The sequence below is a fragment of the Chiloscyllium punctatum genome, chromosome 11 (genome assembly GCF_047496795.1).
Source record: "Chiloscyllium punctatum isolate Juve2018m chromosome 11, sChiPun1.3, whole genome shotgun sequence".
Taxonomy (NCBI): Eukaryota; Metazoa; Chordata; class Chondrichthyes; order Orectolobiformes; family Hemiscylliidae; genus Chiloscyllium; species Chiloscyllium punctatum.
The window spans coordinates 2,299,419-2,319,811 of NC_092749.1; the positions used below are offsets into that span (position 1 = coordinate 2,299,419).

The 20,393-nt window shown below is 51.4% G+C and overlaps 1 protein-coding gene and 1 pseudogene across 1 annotated transcript in view; one reads left to right on the forward strand and one right to left on the reverse strand.

Annotated features, from left to right (window-relative positions):
- The first annotated feature begins 6 nt into the window (after nucleotides 1-6).
- On the forward strand, nucleotides 7-9,702 carry LOC140482674 (translocating chain-associated membrane protein 2-like; annotated as a pseudogene).
- A 235-nt stretch (nucleotides 9,703-9,937) lies between these two features.
- efhc1 (EF-hand domain (C-terminal) containing 1) overlaps nucleotides 9,938-20,393 on the reverse strand; it is a 45,932-nt gene continuing 35,476 nt past the window's right edge. The window contains exons 9-10 of the mRNA XM_072580186.1: nucleotides 13,749-13,947; nucleotides 9,938-10,711 (exon numbers count right to left, since the gene is read on the reverse strand). Coding sequence (XP_072436287.1) covers nucleotides 10,000-10,711; nucleotides 13,749-13,947 — 911 coding nt within the window. The 3' untranslated portion in view covers nucleotides 9,938-9,999. The remainder of the gene's footprint in view (nucleotides 10,712-13,748; nucleotides 13,948-20,393) is intronic.

The following is a 20,393-nucleotide window of genomic DNA, read 5'->3' on the forward strand; positions in this document are numbered from 1 at the left end:
TGCCAGTGCGGTGCTCCCTCAGCACTGACCCTCTGCCAGTGCGGTGCTCCCTCAGCACTGACCCTCTGCCAGTGCGGTGCTCCCTCAGCACTGACCCTCTGCCAGTGCGGTGCTCCCTCAGCACTGACCCTCTGCCAGTGCGGTGCTCCCTCAGCACTGACCCTCTGCCACTGCAGCACTCCCTAAGCACTGACCTTCTGACAGTGTGTCACTCCCTCAGCACTGACCCTCCGATTGCGGTGTTCCCTCAGCACTCACCCTCTGACAGTGCGACACTCGCACAGCACTGACCCTTCCAGTGGGGTGCTCTGCTTGTATTAACGCTCCAGCAGTGCAGCACTCCCTCAGCACTGACCCTCCGACAGTGTGGCGCTCCCTCAGCACTGGCCCTCTGACAGTGCACACTCAGCACTGACCCTCTGACAGTGCGGCACTCCCTCAGCACTGACCCTCTGACAGTGCGGCACTCCCTCAGCACTGACCTTCTGACAGTGCGGCACTCCCTCAGCACTGACCCTCTGACAGTGCGGCACTCCCTCAGCACTGACCCTCTGACAGTGCAGCACTCCCTAAGCACTGACCTTCTGACAGTGCGGTGCTCCCTCAGCACTGACCCTCCGACAGTGCGGTGCTCCCTCAGCACTGACCCTCTGACAGTGCCCGCTCCCTCAGCACTGACCCTCTGACAGTGCGGCACTCTCTTAGCACTGACCCTCTGACAGTGTGGTGCTCCCTCAGCACTGACCCTCCGACAGTGCACATTCAGCACTGACCCTCCGACAGTGCACACTCAGCACTAACCCTCCGATAGTGCAGCACTCCCTCAGCACTGACCTTCTGACAGTGCGGTGCTCCCTCAGCACTGACCCTCCAACAGTGCAGCACTCCCTCAGCACTGACCCTCCAGTGGGGTGCTCTGCCTGTATTAACGCTCCAGCAGTGCAGCACTCCCTCAGCACTGACCCTCTGACAGTGCGGCACTCTGTCAACACTGACCCTCCGATAGTGCACAATCCCTCAGCACTGACCCTCCAACAGTGTGGCGCTCCCTCAGCACTGACCCTCTGACAGTGCACACTCAGCACTCACCCTCTGACAGTGCGGCACTCCCTCAGCACTAACCCTCTGACAGTGCACACTCAGCACTGACCCTCCGACAGTGCGGCGCCCCCTCAGCACTGACCCTCTGCCAGTGCGGCACTCCCTCAGCACTGACCCTCTGCCAGTGCGGCACTCCCTCAGCACTGACCCTCTGCCAGTGCGGCACTCCCTCAGCACTGACCCTCTGACAGTGCGGCGCTCCTGCAGCACTGACCTTCTGACAGTCTGGTGCTCCCTCAGCACTGACCCTCCGACAGTGCGGCGCTCCGTCAACACTGACCCTCCGACAGTGCGGCACTCCCTCAGCACTGGCCCTTCCAGTGGGGTGCTCTGCCTGTATTAACGCTCCAGCAGTGCAGCACTCCCTCAGCACTGACCCTGTGACAGTGCGGCACTCCGTCAACACTGACCCTCTGACAGTGCGGCATTCCCTCAGTACTGACCCTCCGACAGTGCGGCGCTCCCTCAGCACTGACCCTCTGACAGTGTGGTGCTCCCTCAGCACCGACCCTCTGAAAGTGCAGCGCTCCCTCCGCACTGACCCTCTGACAGTGCAGCACTCCCTCAGCACTGACCCTCTGACAGTGCGGCGCTCCCTCAGCACCGACCCTCTGACAGTGCGGTGCTCCCTCAGCACTGACCCTCTGACAGTGCGGCGCTCCCTCAGCACCGACCCTCTGACAGTGCGGTGCTCCCTCAGCACTGACCCTCTGACAGTGTGGCGCTCCCTCAGCACTGACCCTCCGACAGTGCAGCGCTCCCTCAGCACTGACCCTCTGACAGTGCAGCGCTCCCTCAGCACTGACCCTCTGACAGTGCGGCACTCCCTCAGCACTGACCCTCCGACAGTGCAGCACTCCCTCAGCACTGACCCTCTGACTGTGCGGTGCTCCCTCAGCACTGACCCTCTGACAGTGCAGCGCTCCCTCAGCACTGACCCTCTGACTGTGCGGTGCTCCCTCAGCACTGACCCTCTGACAGTGCAGCGCTCCCTCAACACTGACCCTCTGACAGTGCAGCGCTCCCTCAGCACTGACCCTCTGACAGTGCAGCACTCCCTCAGCACTGACCCTCTGACAGTGCAGCGCTCCCTCAGCACTGACCCTCTGACTGTGCGGTGCTCCCTCAGCACTGACCCTCTGACAGTGCAGCGCTCCCTCAGCACTGACCCTCTGACAGTGCAGCGCTCCCTCAGCACTGACCCTCCGACAGTGCAGCACTCCCTCAGCACTGACCCTCCGACAGTGCAGCACTCCCTCAGCACTGACCCTCCAGTGGGGTGTTCTGTCTGTATTAATGCTCCAGCAGTGCAGCACTCCCTCAGGGATTCAGTATGTTCTAGCCTGGATTAAGTGTTGATTTGACATTTCCAGTTGAGAGTCTCTGAGGTGTGGTGTGGAGTAGCAGACAGGAAAGGACAGATGTTGTGCTGGAGTTGGACCTTTTGTTCACTGATGTTTTGTTTTTTGAGCAGTTTTAATGCCTGGGCAGTTGTCTTTGTCATGACCCGTCTAATGACCTTAACTCTCACTGTGTTGGTCGTGGGATTTGGACTCTCCCGTGTTGAACATCAGACCTTCGATATGGACAAAGGAATCTTCAACAGCCTTCCTATTCGGTGAGTCCAGCTTCAAGTCTCTGCTTTATTTTGCCCCACTCCACCCCTCACTCCACCCCTCACTCCACCCCTCACTCCACCCCTCACTCCACCCCTCACTCCACCCCTCACTCCACCCCTCACTCCACCCCTCACTCCACCCCTCACTCCACCTTATAGGCAGGGAGTAAAAGCAAAGCCTAACCTATGGCATGCTCATCGCAAGAATGAATTTTTAAAAATCTTTTGTTATTTATTTGTGGAACATGGATGTCACTGTCTGGACCAGCAATTTATTACATCTCAAGTTGCCCCTTGAGAAGGTGGGGGTGAGCTGCCTTCTTGAACTGCTGTAGTCCATGAGCTGTGGGTTGACCCATAATGCCCATAGGGAGGGAATTCCAGAATTCTGACCCAGTGACGGTGATGGGACAGTGATATATTTCCAAGTCAGGATGGAGAGTGACTTGAAGGGATGGTATTTCCAAGCGAAAGTGATGCTGCTCTGGTACAATACTGGGTTTACCTTCTAGAACTAGACAAGTTCAAGCTTACATTGTGGCAGATGAGGTCACTGAGTGGAATCTATAGTGTGTCCTATGTGGGAAGAGATGGATATTACTAGCATCCCAGGTGACCATGTGACAGGAAGTGCTCCTCAATGCAGAACCTTGAGCCCCAGGTTTCAGAGCTCACGTAGTGACTGGGAGACACTGTGGCCCATCAGCGAGGCTGGGAGTTACATGGACAGCACATTGGAGAGATGGTCACACCATGACTCCAGGGACTGGAGGAAAGAGGGGATTGGGTGGCCACCAAGCAGCTAAAGATTATCCTGCAGGTAGTGCAGGTGTCCCCTGGTGACCCCTCACAAATCAGTTTTCCATTTTGTAAGCTGATGAAGATACTGGTTCCTGCAATCAGAGCCGAGCCTCTGACACTAAAACAGGCTGGCTGTACAGAAGAGGAGGAAGACAGTACAGAGGCAGAAGAAAGCAGCAGCGACGGTGCTAGTTAGGGGAGCGTACAGGCATTTCTGTAGCTGCAGGTGGGACTCCAGGCTGGTGTGCTGCCTCCCTGGTGACAGGGTTAGAGGGTCACTGAGCAGCTACAGGGCATTCTGATGTGGGAGGGTGATCAGACAGATGTTGTGGTGCACATTGCAATCAATGATATTGAAACAGTAGAATGAGGGATATTTTCTTGTGGCAAGAATTTAAGGAGCTAGGCAGCAGCCTTAAGAGCAGGACCTCAAAGGTCATTCCCAGTACAATGTGTCAGTGACTACAGGAATAGGAGTACAGCTCTGATGAATACATGGCTGAAGAGTTAATTCAGAAGGGAGGGTTTCAGATTTCTGGATCACAGGTTCTGAAGAAGGGTCACTGGACCTAAAACATCAACTCTGCCTTCTCTCCACATGTGCTATCAGACTTGCTGTATTTTTCCAGCAATTTCTGGATCACTGGGACCATTTCTGGGGAACATAGAATCTGGACAAGCAAGATGGTCTGCACCTGAACCGTTCTTATGGGTAGATTTGCCAGTGCTCTTAATAGGAATTTAAAGTAGTTCACCAAGCAAGGAGACACAGAGTGTTAGTACAAAGGGATACTGAATACTTTAGTCAAGGAATAAAGGCTGAGCGAGTTCCAGAAAGTAACGTGAAGCTGGCTGACCTATTCTTACTGATTGTGATCTATGGGTCAGGAAATGGAGGATCCAGTTACAGAGTGGGGAGCCAAGACCTAGGTCTCAGAGTTTATAGATGAGTTTGTTTTGAATTATGGTATTGAAGGTGAAACTGTAGTCAATAAGTAGGAGCCAGATCTGAGTGTCCTTATTATCCAGATGTTCCAGGGATGAGTGTGGGGCCAGGGGGATGGTGTCTGCTGTCGGCCTGTTGAGCTGGTAGGCAAATTGCAAAGGATCAAGGCAACATGGTCGGCTGGAGTCGATGTGAGCATGGAGGTTAGACTCACTGGGTGGTAGTCATTGAGGCCCCGCTGTGGGGTTTTTCTTTGGCACCAAGATGATGGTGGTCTTCTTGAAGTGGGGATTTACAAACTTAATAAGATTACAGATGTCTGCAAATACTCCCGCCAGCTGGCCCGCACAGGATCTGAGTGTACGGCCAGGAACTCTATTCGGCCTACACTTTTGGTGGGTTCACTCTCAAGGAGGATAACCTAACGTTTGCGCTGGTGACTGTGGGTGGAGGTGCATCCAAGGCTGCTGGGGTCGGTGATGTCACTTCACTGACCTTCTGCTCAGTGAGTGTAGAATTCATTGATTTTGTCAGTTGGGGTGTACTGTTGCCTGCAATTCTGTTTGGTTTGGTTTTGTAGCCCTTACGTTGTATCAGGAGTTGTGGGGAATGGACAATGGGGTTAGAAAGCAGCTTCAGCCCCTCAGTTAAAGAGTCATTACCAAGGGGGCATAATTTTAATGTGGTAGGTAGGAGGTTTAGAGGGGAGCTGCTGAAATATGTTTTCAGCCAGAGGGTGGTGGAATCTGGAATGCATAATCTTGGGTCCAGTTGAGGCAGGAGACCTCACAATCTTTTAAAAAGTACTTGGATGATTTGAAATGTCAATATTTGAGAGTGTGGGCCTAGTGCTGGAATGTGGGCCTAGTGTAGATTTAGTGTAGTCTTTGGTGTAGACCTGATGGGCTGAAGGGCCCCTTGCATTAGATATGATTCTATGACTGTGTGGGCTAGGCCATCATGGGAGCTGGGACTGAGCAATATCTGATGCTTGAGTGCTGTTTGATTCTCTACCTTCTCCACTGGTGAGCCATGTACAGAATGTGTTTCCCCACTTGGGGGAGCTTTACCAATGGTGGGACTGGCTTTAGACTTGCTTCCTGCCACAAAGAGTTCAGCTGAAATGTTCCAAGTTGTCTGGGTTGTCAGCGAATTGACCTTCCACCAGGATCAAGAGCAGTATTAGGCAGGGAGGATTGTTTCCAAGAAGGAACCAGTGACAGGGAAGCAGATTCCAGGCACCAGCAATGACGGGTCGGGGGCGGGGGGGGGGGAGACAGGAAGTGATGAGGAGCATGGGAGGGTTGTAGGGTGGTGGGTGAGTGAGGGAGTGAGTTGGGCACTGGGCGATGGGGCAGGTGAGCAGGGACTAGGTGAGGGAGTTGGCTCATCTCTGTTTAAGGTGATAGTAGTCATGAGGTGATGTCAAGAGTAGTCACTTTGAGCATTTGACCTGGTCTTGAACTAACTATTTATTCAACTAGTCCATTTCATTTTCTGATCAATGGTCATCCCCGGGATGTTGACATTGATGAATTCAGTGATGATAATGCCATTGAACATGAAGGAACAATGGTTAGATTGTCTCTTGTTGGAAATGGTCATAGCCTGGCCTTTGTGTGGCACAAATGTTACTCGCCACTCTTTAGCCCAGACCCTGATACTAGACATGGACTGTATCTGAAGAGTTGTGAATGGTTATGAAATCATCCCCACTTCTGCTGAAGCAGCTGAAGATGGTTGGGCCTAGGACACTCCCCTGAGGAACTCCTGCAGAGGTGTCCTGGAGCTGAGATGACTGACCCTCCAACAACCACAACCATCTTCCTTTGTGTCAGGGATGACTCCAACCAGCGGAGGGTTTCTCCCCATTCCCATTGACTCCACTTTTCCGAGGTTGCCTTGATGCCACACTCAGTCAACTGCTGCCTTGGTGTCAGGGGCTGTCCCTCTCCCCTCCCCTCTGGAATTCAGCTCTTCTATCCATGTTTGAGCTTTGCCTGAAACATCGATTTTCCTGCTCCTCGGGACGCTGCCTGACCTGCTGCGCTTTTTCAGCACCATTCTGACCTTTCCATGTTTGACCCAAAGCTGTAATGAGAATCAGGAGCTGAATGGCCCTGGGGGGGTCCCCAACTGGGGGGTCCCCAACTGGGGGGGGGTCCCCAACTGGGGGTCCCCAACTGGGGGGTCCCCAACTGGGGGGTCCCCAACTGGGGGGGTCCCCAACTGGGGGGTCCCCAACTGGGGGTGTCACTGAGCAGGTGCTGCCTGTGAACACTGTTACTGACACCTTCTATCACTTTAATGATGATGGGAGTAGACTGATGGGACAGTAACGGTTGGGTTGGATTTGTCCCTGCTTTTTATGGACAGGACTAAGCTGATGGGTGATGCTCCTGGCTTTCTCATTTGCTGCCTCACTCCCTCTCCATTTTCCCAGTGTAAGGTGATGTGTTCAATGGTGTCTTCCTGAACGGTGTGGTCTCTTGCTGTGCTCACGAGTCTCTCTTCATTTTCTTTCTGTCTTCGTCTGTGTGTGTGTCTCTCTCTCTTTCTCTCTCTCTCTCCCCCCCTCTTTCTCTCTCCCCGTCTTTGTCCTCTTCCCCCCCCCCCCCCATCTCTGTCTCTTCCTCCGTCTCTCTCTCCTGTCTGTCTGTCTGTCTCTCTCTCCTCTCGCTCTCTCCCCCTGTCTCTCTCGCACTCTCCCCCTGTCTCTCTCGCACTCTCCCCCCCCATCTCTCTCTCATTCTCTCCCCCCGTCTCTCTCGCTCTCTCTCCCCATCTCTTCTCGCTCTCTCTCCCCATCCCCCCGTCTCTCTCCCCCTCCCCCCGTCTCTCATCCCCCTCCCTCCGTCTCTCTCGCTCTCCCCCCCGTCTCTCTCGCTCTCCCCCCGTCTCTCTCGCTCTCCCCCCGTCTCTCTCGCTCTCCCCCCGTCTCTCTCGCTCTCCCCCCCGTCTCTCTCGCTCTCCCCCCGTCTCTCTCGCTCTCCCCCCGTCTCTCTCGCTCTCCACCCGTCTCTCTCGCTCTCCCCCCCGTCTCTCTCGCTCTCCCCCCGTCTCTCTCGCTCTCCCCCCGTCTCTCTCGCTCTCCCCCCGTCTCTCTCGCTCTCCCCGGTCACTCTCGCTCCCCCCCGTCTCTCTCACTCTCCCCGGTCACTCTCGCTCTCTCTCCCCGTATCCCCCCGTATCTCTCGCTCTCTCCCCCCCCCCGTATCTCTCGCTCTCTCCCCCCCCCGTATCTCTCGCTCTCTTCCCCCCCACGTATCTCTCGCTCTCTCCCCCCCCACGTATCTCTCGCTCTCTCCCCCCCCGTATCTCTCGCTCTCTCCCCCCCACTCTCTCGCTCTCTCCCCCCGTATCTCTCGCTCTCTCCCCCCCCCGTATCTCTCGCTCTCTCCCCCCCCCGTATCTCTCGCTCTCTCCCCCCGTATCTCTCGCTCTCCCCCCCCCCCCCCCGTATCTCTCGCTCTCTCCCCCCCCCCCGTATCTCTCGCTCTCTCCCCCCGTATCTCTCGCTCTCTCCCCCCCGTATCTCTCGCTCTCTCCCCCCCGTATCTCTCGCTCTCTCCCCCCACTCTCTCGCTCTCTCCCCCCGTATCTCTCGCTCTCTTCCCCCCCGTATCTCTCGCTCTCTTCCCCCCCCCGTATCTCTCGCTCTCTCCCCCCGTATCTCTCGCTCTCCCCCCCCCGTATCTCTCGCTCTCTCCCCCCGTATCTCTCGCTCTCCCACCCCCCCCCGTATCTCTCGCTCTCTCCCCCCGTATCTCTCGCTCTCTCTCCCCCCCGTCTCTCTCGCTCTCCCACCCCCCCCCGTATCTCTCGCTCTCTCTCCCCCCGTATCTCTCGCTCTCTCTCCCCCCCGTCTCTCTCGCTCTCTCTCCCCATCTCTCTCGCTCTCTCCCCCCACTCTCTCGCTCTCCCTGCCTTTGCCACCCTCTCTCTGCCTCTCTCTCTCTCTGTCTCTCTCATTCTCTCTCTCTCTATGACTCTCTCTGTGTCTCTCTCACACTCAGGCTGTGTATCCTGGTAACTGTGTGTAGCACCCAGGCCTGGATGATGTGGCGATTTATTAACTTCCAACTGCGACGATGGAGGGAGAGTTTCAAGCAGAGCAGGCATCTCGTAGGAAGATCGTAGGCACCATGGCAACACGAGGCCGGGTCCTCCGCAGGGAACCAGGTCAGTCTGTGGCTGTGGGAGGTTGAGGGGGGGAGCTGAGGCAGGTGTGGGTCTGATGGGTTTGTGGGATCACAGCTCAGGTGGGGGTCAGGGAGTTCCGTCTGGAGTCGGTGAAGGTCAAATGGAACTCAGGCTGAGTGTGGGAATGTCGGGGATTGGGTTGCAGTTTTGGGGTCAGCTGGAGTTCAACGGTCAGAAAGGGAGTGCGAGGGTTTGGGTGAGGATTGGGGTCAGGGCTCCATGGTCTCTCAGTAACTTCTCCTCTTTCTTTCTCCCAGGTCACCATGACAACGGTTTGATCAAATCAGAGAATGGCACATCACCTCGGACTCGAAAATCCAAATCACCCTAAAACTAGGCCAGTCAGGGCTGGGAGTCTTTCTGATCACATCACCCTGCCCCAGGGGGATCAAACTTGGACCTTCGATAATTGTTTCTCATTCACCATTCTTCCCTGAAGCACAGCCCCACCCTCCACTTCTTGTGTCCATTTTCCAGTCAGCGCCTCAGTAAACCATGCCCTCCACATTTTATCCAAATCTGTCCCATTTCCCAAATCCTTCCCAGGATCAAAGGCATAACTTAAACCCACCATCCCCAATCCATGCTCAATCCTAACTCTTATCCACACACTGGATGAGATCAGCTCAGTTGGTGTAGATTGGAGATGAAGCCCTGTCCCCTCCCTGCCTCAGAGTGTGGACCACAGCACCATCTTTTTGGCTGATTGGATTAACAGGGTCTCTTTACATGTAAAGTGTAAAGTGCATCTGGATATGTGTCAGCATGTACCTCAGCAACTGCCAGTGGTCCTTGGAGGCTCTGTCAGACCCAGAGCAGTGTCTCCCAGTGCCCAGAGTAAGGTTTCCCAGTGCCCAGAGCTGGGATGAGCCTACCTGATGTCCCAGTGTTTATCTGCTGTACCTACAGCTCCCTATGAGCAGCAGTGATTGATGGATGACTGCAAATATCATCACCGTGATCCTTACTGTCCTCGCTGCAGAGTGACAGTTGTGTAAGTCTGACTGTAAATAAATATGCAAATTGAACATGATATCATTTTGTGATCTGTTAATCTTTGAACATTGTACCTTACACGTTGTGGGAAGGTGTCAGTATTACTTACAGTCCCTCAAGCAGAGTCTGGGAGCCCTGTAGTGGGCAGATCAGTTGTCTGACAGTTTTGAGAGGAGGGTGCTGTGTTAGTTAAACCCCACAGGAGCTGAGATGTACCACTCACTGAAGGATAATCAGATCATTATCTAACAGACTGCTGGAAGTGTTTCAAATATTATTTTATTCAGTTTGCATTATGTTCCCAATTACAAAGATCATTGTTCCCCTTTTGACATCAACAGTTATAATCCCCTATATGTATTTTGATCTTGGGAGTCCCATGGGAGCACACTAAGGTGTACGGATATCTCCCTGGGACGGTGGTGGGCAGATATCTTTCTGGTGTTGAGGTGTACGGATATCTGCCTGGTTCTGTGGTGGGCAGATACCTGCTTGATATTGAGGTGCACTGATATCTGCTTGGTTCTGAGGTATGCGGATATCTCCCTGGGACGGTGGTGGGCAGATATCTCTCTGGTGTTGAGGTGTACGGATATCTCCCTGGTTCTGTGGTGGGCAGATACCTGCTTGATATTGAGGTGTGCGGATATCTCCCTGGTTCTGTGGTGGGCAGATACCTGCTTGATATTGAGGTGTGCGGATATCTCCCTGGTTCTGTGGTGGGCAGATACCTGCTTGATATTGAGGTGTGTAGATGTCTCCCTGGTTCTGTGGTGGGCAGATACCTGCTTGATATTGAGGTGTGTAGATGTCTCCCCTGGTTCTGTGGCATGTGGATACCTCTATGATATTGAGGTGTGCGGATATCTCCCTGGTTCTGTGGTGGGCAGATATCTTTCTTGTACTGAAGTGTGCAGTTATCTCCCTGGGACTGAGCTTTTGATGGTCTCTGGCCAAGAAATTGGCAACATTCTGATGGCATCGTTACACAGTCCTCACTGTTCATCTCAGCAGGAGCAAGCTCTGGATCACCAAATGACATAGAGCTGGAGAAACAAAAACAAAATTACAAAGGAAAAGATGAAACCAGAGCAGGAGTCAGTTATTCATCCTCTTCAGCATGTGTCACCACAATGCCAGTTCCCATACTATCCCCATATCCCTTGATATCTTCAATATCTATTGATCTTTGACTTGAATCTACTCCATGATTGAGCCATCGCAGACCCCTGAGGTGAGATATACCAAATTCAAAGTGAAGACAATACTCCTTATCCCAGTCCTCAATGGTTTCCCTCATATTTTGAGACTGTGCAGTGATAATTAAACCTCTTGTGTAGGACCTTATCAAATCTTGATGAATTTTGAACTGACAACATTTCACCATTTTCCCTCTATCTATTCTCCTGATTAGATATTCACAAAACCCCCAACTGGTTTATTAAGCAAGATTTCCCTTTCACCAATCCAGAATGACTCAGCCTAATCCTATCATCGTTTTCTCAATGTTTAATGATAAAATTCTTTATCAGTGATTCCAGCATTTTCCTATTATTGATGTCAGACTGATGAGTCAGTAGTTGTCCATTTTCTATTTTTTTTTAAAATAGTGTAGTTCATTTGGCATCTTCCAATCTGCAGGAGCCAAGCAGATTCTGTAGAATTCTGAAAAGTGAGCCCTCTCTGGGATGTAAATCATCGGGTCCAGGGGATTTATCTCTTTAAAGTCCCATTACTTTCTAAAATACTATTCTTTTTACTGTCACTAATATATTTCACTTTGTAATCCTTACTCATCCTGTGACTCTCTTAAGTATTCCCAGGAGTTTCTTTCTCAGATTAAAATGAATAACTTTGTTTCTCTGTCATTTCCTTTCTCCCCAATGGTATGTTTTGCTTTCTCTGCTTGGATCACATCCATTTTTGTTCTTTCTAATTTTTTTTACGAACCAATAGCTGAAAGTGTTGGAGAAATTAATCAGATCTGGAGAGAAGGCAGAATGAACATTTTGTGTCTTGTCCTTCTGAACTGATAACTATTTATGACAAGGTGGTATATACACTGAGGAGACTGATGGAGGTGGAGCCCACTGAGAGAGAGCAACAGTTAGGAGGGAAAGGGATGGCTAATAGTAAGCCAGGGAGAAAGAAAAGGTGATAATGGGGACCATGAGTAGGTGAAAATGGGTGGGCTGTGCAGAAAGAAGGCCTGGTGTGTGGGGTAGGGGGCTGGGACATGGGGGAGTTCAGGCCTAAAGTTCCTGAACTCGATATTGAGTGGGGAGGGCTGCAGGGTCTCCGAGTGGATGGTGAGGGGCTGTTCTTCCAGATTGTGCTGAGCTTCACTGGAGCACTGCAGCAAGACTGAGACAGAGATGTTGGAGAGGGAACAGGGTGGGGGGGGTTACAGTGACAGGGAACAGGGTGGGGGGGTTACAGTGACAGGGAACAGGGTGGGGGGGTTACAGTGACAGGGAACAGGGTGGGGGGGTTACAGTGACAGGGAACAGGGTGGGGGGGGGTTACAGTGACAGGGAACAGGGTGGGGGGGGTTACAGTGACAGGGAACAGGGTGGGGGGGTTACAGTGACAGGGGAACAGGGTGGGGGGGGGGGTTACAGTGACAGGGAACAGGGTGGGGAGGTTACAGTGACAGGGAACAGGGTGGGCGGGGTGTTACAGTGACGGGGAACAGGGTGGGGGGGTTACAGTGACAGGGAACAGGGTGGGGGGGTTACAGTGACAGGGAACAGGGTGGGGGGGGGGTTACAGTGACGGGGAACAGGGTGGGGGGGTTACAGTGACAGGGAACAGGGTGGGGGGGGGGGTTACAGTGACAGGGAACAGGGGTGGGGGGGGGGTTACAGTGACAGGGAACAGGGTGGGGGGGTTACAGTGACGGGGAACAGGGTGGGGGGGGGTTACAGTGACGGGGAACAGGGTGGGGGGGGGTTACAGTGACGGGGAACAGGGGTGGGGGGGGGGGTGGTTACAGTGATGGGGAACTGAAAGCTCATGGTCTGTTTTTGCAGACAGTACGTAGATGTTCTGTGAAGGGGGTCACCCAGTCTACACTTTGCTCCCCCCCAGTGTAGGGGAGACCACATTGTGAGCAGCGAGTGCAGTCGACTAGATTGTGGGAAGGGCAGGGAAAGGGCTGCTTCACCTGGAAGGTGTGTTTGGGCCCTTGGATCCCGAGGAGGGAGAGGGGACATGGGCAGGTGGTACATCTTTGGGGGGTGCAGGGGAAGTGCTGCTTCGCCTTGGAAGGTGTGTGAAACATTGGATAGTGAGCTGGGAGGAAGTATAAAGGCAGGTGGATCTTCTGTGATTGCAGGACAAAGTGCCATTTGGCTGTGAGGAGGCGGTGGTGATGGTGTTGGCAGTGGACCAGGGTGTCATGGAGGATATGCTGACAAGGGAGGGCAATATATACCTGGTCATGGCATTCTGCTCAGAAATGGCAGCTTATGGTCCTTTGAACGTAGATGCTGCTAGACTGGAATATGAGGATGGCGGGGGACCCTACCAGTGTTGTTGGAGGTAACAGAAGTGCAGGAAGTGGGTCAGATGTGGCGAATGACCCTGTCGAACAAGATAGCAGGGAATCCTCAGTTGAGGAAAAAGTGGACATTTTTGAGAATCCCCTATGGCACGTGACATCCAAAGCAGATGAGATGCAGATGGAGAAACTAGGAGAAGGGACTGGAATAGCTTTTGAATCTGCTTTTATATTTCTTTCCCTTAATCTTTTCACTTTTAACCCTTCTTCAGAATTCATTTATTGCCCATAGAATCTTGGGGGTTATTATATTCCAAGCTTAGTAATGGAGCTCAGCCTGTAGGCCAGCTGTGTCTGTCTGTGAGAATTCCTGAGTGCTAGTTACCAACTAACCAGTCTCGTTCTGTCAAGGAAATAGGTCAGTTCAGGTTGTTCAGACAGTGAATGGAGTCAGTGCATTGAGCTGATTGAGGTCAGGTTCCTAATTTGGTGAAAGGGCTGTTGCTGAAGCTGCCAGGGCTATATGTCAAGAGTCTACACGATAAAATTAAACTGGAAATGAAAACAAAGGGATGACTCACCGAGCTTTCTGATCCATCTCTTGTTGAGTCTTGGGGAGGGACTCTTGGACCAGAGACTCCTGGACCATTTGTGCCTTCCTTTCCTGAGCTTTCTGCTGAAATGAGTTGAGAACTTCACTCGGAAATTCTGCAGCATTCGCTTGCAGGTATTTGTGAACATATTCATCAGCGTCAGTGATGATGAAACGGCAACCGAGCACTGGAGAAGAAAAAACGGTGAGCAAGGCTGTTGGCACTGACTGGGGCAAAGGAGAAACCATGGATCTGAGATTGAATTGTAGCACTGGGAGTATTACATACACAACATAACACAGAAGATACAGCACAGAAACAAGCTGTTCAAACAGCTCATCTGTATAGATCTTTAAGCCCCAGTCGACTCTTCTCCCATCCTTCCTCATTTAAATACCAACATATCTCTCTACTCCGTTCTCTCTCATCTGTCTCTCCCTTAATGCATCTATAATATACACTTTAATTAAACCCCGGGAGAGCATGTTACACATTGTAAAACATACATTTGTCACAAAACTGGTCCCTTTTTTCTAAAAGCTGTCTCCTTTTGGATGTAGGTTTGCTCGCTGAGCTGGAAGGTTCATTTTCAGTCGTTTCGTCACTGTACTAGGTAACATCATCAGTGAGCCTCTGGATGAAGCACTGCTGGTGGTTCCTGCTTTCTGTTTATATGTTTGGGTTTCTTTGGGTTGATGATATAATTTCCTGTGGTGATGTCATTTCCTGTTCTTTTTCTTGGGATGTAGTAAATGGGGTCCAAGTTAATGTGTTTGTTGATAGAGTTCCTGTTGGAATGCCATGCTTCTAGGAATTTTCATGCATGTCTCTGTTTGGCTTGTCCTAGGATGGATGTGTTGTCCCAGTGGAAGTGGTGTCCTTCCTCATCTGTATGTGAGGATACTAGTGAGAATGGGTCATGTCGTTTTGTGGCTAGTTGACGTTAATGTATCCTGGTGGCTAGTTTTCTGCCTGTTTGTCCAACGTAGTGTTTGTTACAGTTAATACTATGTTCCTAGAAGCATGGCATTCCAACTGGAACTTTATCAACAAACACATTGACTGGGACCCCATATACCACCCCCTGGGAAAAAGAACAGGAAATGACATCACCAACCCAAAGAAACCCAAACATATAAATAGAAATCAGGAACTATCAGCAGTGCTTCGTCCAGAGGCTCACTGAAGATGTTACCTAGTACAGTGATGAAACGTCTGAAAATGGACCTTCCAGCTCAGCGAGCAAACCCACATCCCGAACCTCAACCTGAGCTACAAATCTTCTCAAAACACGCTGGCTGTCTCTTTCCTCAAGAATACTGCGTCCTTGGTTCTTTCCTCAGAGGGATCATAAAACCCTCCCAGCTCTGAGGTGACTAGTTTGATACAGAGATGAAAAAGGATGTTGAGACGCCTTTTGTTTATATGTAAACAGATAAGACTTCAGAGAGAAAATTACAGCAGTAGCTCAGCATTGAAACTTGCTGGAGAAACCATCAGAGTCTATAGAGGTGGCAAGAATTCAACTGCAAATGAAGCAGCTTGAGTTAAAGGCGAGAGATAAAGAAAGGGCAGCAGAAATGAAACAGTTTTGAGTTATGATTCAAAGCAAAAGAGGGAAAAAGAGCAGCAGAAGAAAGGGAAAAGGAGTACAGAAAGAAAAAGAATGTTTGAACTTCAAGAATTGACACTTAAAAAGGAAATGATTTGGAGATGCCAGTGTTGGACTGGGGTGGACAAAGTTAAAAATCACACCACACCAGGTTATAGTCCAACAGGTTTAATTGGAAGCTCTAGCTTTCAGAGCCCTGATGGAGTGGTGCTCCTAAAGCGAGTGTGCTTCCAATTAAACCTGTTGGACTATAACCTGGTGTTGTGAGATTTTTAACTTAACAAGGAAAGTCAGCTTAAAGGGCTGGAGAGCGCCGTTGTAGTCATGGTCCAGTGGTTAAGGTGATGAACTAAAAACTTGTTGAGGTTTCCTTACGCAGGGTCGAATCTTAAAGGCTACTTTTATCCTGGTCAATGGCGCAATGGGTAACGCAGCTGTCTAGGGATCAGGAGATTGTCGGTTGGAATCCTCTTTGGCTCGACAGCAAGGCATGTCTGCTTTAATAAACCGATGACGATTTGCTGTGAGGCTAAAATGTGGATTTCTCCCTCCAACTCTATTTTGATTTAGTCCCTACCCTCCCCTTCACTGTTTTGATCACACAGCATTGCCCTTTGATGTGAAGGGCAGTGCTTGTCACTGGCCACTCGGCTGTTTTCCTATCTTCCTGGTGGTGGAAATCGAATAAAGATTGGTGCACCTTGTGTCTCTCACTGTGTCTCACACCTACACACACACACACCATGGGTGCTGGGGAAAAAAATAATAATAAGCACTACCGCAGTTAGGCGGGAGTGTGGGGAGAAAACAAAAATAAACAGGAAATTTTCCACCTCCAACTCTATTTTGATTTAGTCCCTGCCCTGCCCTCCCCTCCCCTCCCCTCCCCTTCACTGTTTGATCACACAGTGTTGCCCTTTTTTGTGAAGGGCACTGCTTGTCAAAAGAAGAAAAAAAGAAAAAATAATAAAAGGCTGGAGATAAAGGCTGAAGGAAACCTTAGTGAGAAAGTATTGTGAACTCATGTGGAAGAGCAGAGAGTTAAGGTTAGCAGCTGAAGTGGCTGATGATTATGAGCTGGTCCATAAACCATGGTTTGGCTTCCAGAATCAATTTCAGTCCATGAGGGATAGAAACTGGGGCAAAGGGAAATCTTCACATGGAAAGGGAAAGGTAGATCTCAGTGAAGATCATAAGGAGAACTTACTACTGGGTAAAAAAGAAACCCTTGAGGGGACAAAGAAGTTAAAAGCTCCAATGTTTTCATTGTAATAAAGTGAGCCATACGAAATCAGTGTTGGTGGGCTAGGAGAAAGCTAGCTGTAGGAAAACCCAACAAGCCTGGAAGTTCTATTGGACTAGTAACAAAAAACACAAGGGAAGTTATAGACAACTGCCTCAGAGTGTACAAGATGATCAGAGGTTGGTTAAGGAGGAAGTGCCAGATCTGCTTAAGAAATATGCATGCAAGGGTAAAGTTTATGCACATAGGCCAGAAGCAGTAGGTAAGGATGTTACAATATTCAGGGACACAGGATCCTCTCAGTCTGTAATGCTGAAGGATGAGGAGATATGTATTCCTGAGAGACTCTTGCCAGAAAAGGTACTGGTAACAGGAATTCATGGTGAAACAAAAAGTGAACAAGGAGAGAGTGAGGACTGCAGATGCTGGAGATCAGAGCTGAAAATGTGTTGCTGGAAAAGCGCAGCAGGTCAGGCAGCATCCAAGGAGCAGGAGAATTGACGTTTCAGGCAAAAGCCCTTCTTCAGGAATGAGGAGAGTGTGCCAAGCAGGCTAAGATAAAAGGTAGGGAGGAGGGACTTGGGGGAGGAGTTTGAAAATGTGATAGGTGGAAGGAGGTTAAGGTGAGGGTGATAGGCCGGAGAGGGGGTGGGGGCGGAGAGATCAGGAAGAAGATTGTGGGTCAAGAAGGCGGAGCTGAGTCCGAGGGTTGGGACTGAGATAAGGTGGGGGGAGGGGAAATGAGGAAGCTGGAGAAATCTGCATTCATCCCTTGTGGTTGGAGGGTTCTTAGGCGGAAGGCAGTTCCTCCAGGTGTCGTGTTGCCATGGTCTGGCGATGGAGGAGGCCAAGAACCTGCATGTCCTTGGTGGAGTGGGAGGGGGGAGTTAAAATGTTCAGCCACGGGGCGGTTGGGTTGGTTGGTGCGGGTGTCCCAGAGGTGTTCTCTGAAACGTTCCGCAAGTAGGATATAGAGGAGACCACATCGGGTGCAGCGGATCCAGTAAATGATGTGTGTGGAGGTGCAGGTGAATTTGTGACGGATATGGAAGGATCCCTTGGGGCTTTGGAGAGAAGTGAGGGGTGGGGTGTGGGCGCAAGTTTTGCATTTCTTGCGGTTGCAGGGGAAGGTGCCGGGAGTGGAGGTTGGGTTGGTGGGGGCTGTGGACCTGACGAGGGAGTCCCAGAGAGAGTGGTCTTTCCGGAACGCTAATAGGGGAGAGGAGGGAAATATATCCTTGGTGGTGCAGTCTGTTTGGAGGTGGCGGAAATGACGAAGGATGATACGATGTATCTGGAGGTTGGTGGGGTGGTAGGTGAGGACCAGTGGGGTTTTGTCCTGGTGGCGTTTGGAGGGGCGGGGCTCAAGGGCGGAGGAGCGGGAAGTGGAGGAGATGCGGTGGAGGGCATCGTCGACGACGTCTGAGGGGAAATTGCGGTCTTTGAAGAAGGAAGCCATCTGGGTTGTTCGGTATTGGAACTGGTCCTCCTGGGAGCAGATGCAGCGGAGACGAAGGAATTGGGAATATGGGATGGCATTTTTACAGGGGGCAGGGTGGGAGGAGGTGTAATTTAGGTAGCTGTGGGAGTCGGTCGGTTTATAGTAAATGTCTGTGTTGATTCGGTCGCCGAGATAGAAATGGAGAGGTCTAGGAAGGGGAGGGAGGAGTCTGAGATGGTCCAGGTGAATTTGAGGTCGGGGTGGAAGGTGTTAGTAAAGTAGATGAACTGTTCAACCTCCTTGTGGGAGCACGAGGTAGCACCGATACAGTCATCGATGTAGCAGAGGAACAGGTGGGGGGTGGTGCCAGTGTAGCTGCGAAAGATGGACTGTTCCACATATCCTACGAAGAGGCAGGCATAGCTGGGGCCCATGTGGGTGCCCATGGCTACTCCTTTGGTTTGGAGGAAGTGGGAGGATTGGAAAGAGAAGTTGTTCAGGGTGAGGACCAGTTCAGTCAGTCAAAGGAGGGTGTCAGTGGAAGGGTACTGGTTGGTACGGCGGGAAAGGAAGAAGCGGAGGGCTTTGAGTCCTTCGTGATGGGGGATGGAGGTGTACAGGGACTGGATGTCCATGGTGAAGATAAGGTGTTAGGGACCGGGGAAGCGCAAATCATGGAGGAGGTGGAGGGCGTGGGTGGTGTCCCGAACGTAGGTGGGGAATTCTTGGACTAAGGGGGACAGGACCGTGTCGAGGTATGCAGAGATGAGTTCTGTGGGGCAGGAGCAGGCTGAGACAATGGGTCGGCTGGAGCAGTCGGGTTTGTGGATTTTGGGCAGGAGGTAGAAACGGGCAGTGCGGGGTTTTGGGACTATGAGGTTGGAGACGGTGGATGGGAGATCCCCTGAGGTGATGAGGTTATGGATGGTCTGGGAGATGATGGTTTGGTGGTGGGAGGTGGGGTCATGGTCAAGGGGGCAGTAGGAGGAAGTGTCCACAAATTCATCTGCACCTCCACACACATCATTTATTGCATCCGCTGCACCCGATGTGGCCTCCTCTATATTGGGGAGACAGGCCGCTTACTTGCGGAACGTTTCAGAGAACACCTCTGGGACACCTGGGACCACCAACCCAACCACCCCGTAGCTCAACACTTCAACTCCCCCTCCCACTCCACCAAGGACACGCAGGTCCTTGGCCTCCTCCATCACCAGACCATAGCAACACGCGCCTGGAGGAAGAGCGCCTCATCTTCTGCCTAGGAACCCTCCAACCACAAGGGATGAACTCAGATTTCTCCAGTTTCCTCATTTCCCCTCCCCCCACCTTGTCTCCGTCCCAACCCTAGAACTCAGCACCACCTTCCTAACCTGCAATCTTCTTCCTGACCTCTCCGCCCCCACCCCCACCCCCATCCCCTCTCCGGCCTATCACCCTCACCTTAACCTCCTTCCACCTAGCGCATTCCCAAATCCCCTCCCCCAAGTCCCTCCTCCCTACCTTTTATCTTAGCCTGCTTGGCACACCTTCCTCATTCCTGAAGAAGGGCTTATGCTCGAAACATCAATTCTCCTGTTCCTTGGATGCTGCCTGACTTGCTGCGCTTTTCCAGCAATACATTTTTCAGCTCTGAAACAAAAAATGTTCAATCAAGGAAAATGAGGCTAGAGAGTCCAGAGAAGAGTGGAAATTTTGAGGTAGACGTACTGGACAAACTACTACTGGATTAGTGGTGCTGGAAGAGCACAGCAGTTCAGGCAGCATCCAACGAGCAGCGAAATCGACATTTCGGGCAAAAGCCCTTCATCAGGAATAAAAAGCTCCAGGCATTCAATTTGTTCTTGCAAATGATACAGCTGATTCACTGGTATACGTGCTGCCTACTCTAGTTGAAAAGCCAGTAGAGATTAACACAAGATCACAGAGGCACCAGCTGAAGCAGGAGAGACCAACAGGCCCAGATAAGGAATATGACCTCGCTCGATGGGCCTTTTTTTTATCAGATAAGTGGTACAGAGCAGGAGCAAATACGTAAGCATGGAAGTATCTTTAGCTCTGCTAAGCTGATCGAGTTACAGCAGAAAGATGAGAACTTAAACCAGTTATATCAAAAGGCATATACAGAGAAAGAAAGTGAATGCATCCATGTGTGTTATAACTTAACAAATGATGTCTTAATGAGGAAATGGAGACCATCACACATTTAAGTAGGTGAGAAATGGGCAGAGATTCATCAAATTGTTTTGCCTGTTGGGTATAGAAAGGAGGTGCTGTAAATGGCCGATGAGCTACCACTTGGAGGTCATTTAGGGGTGAGGAAAACACAGGCTAAAA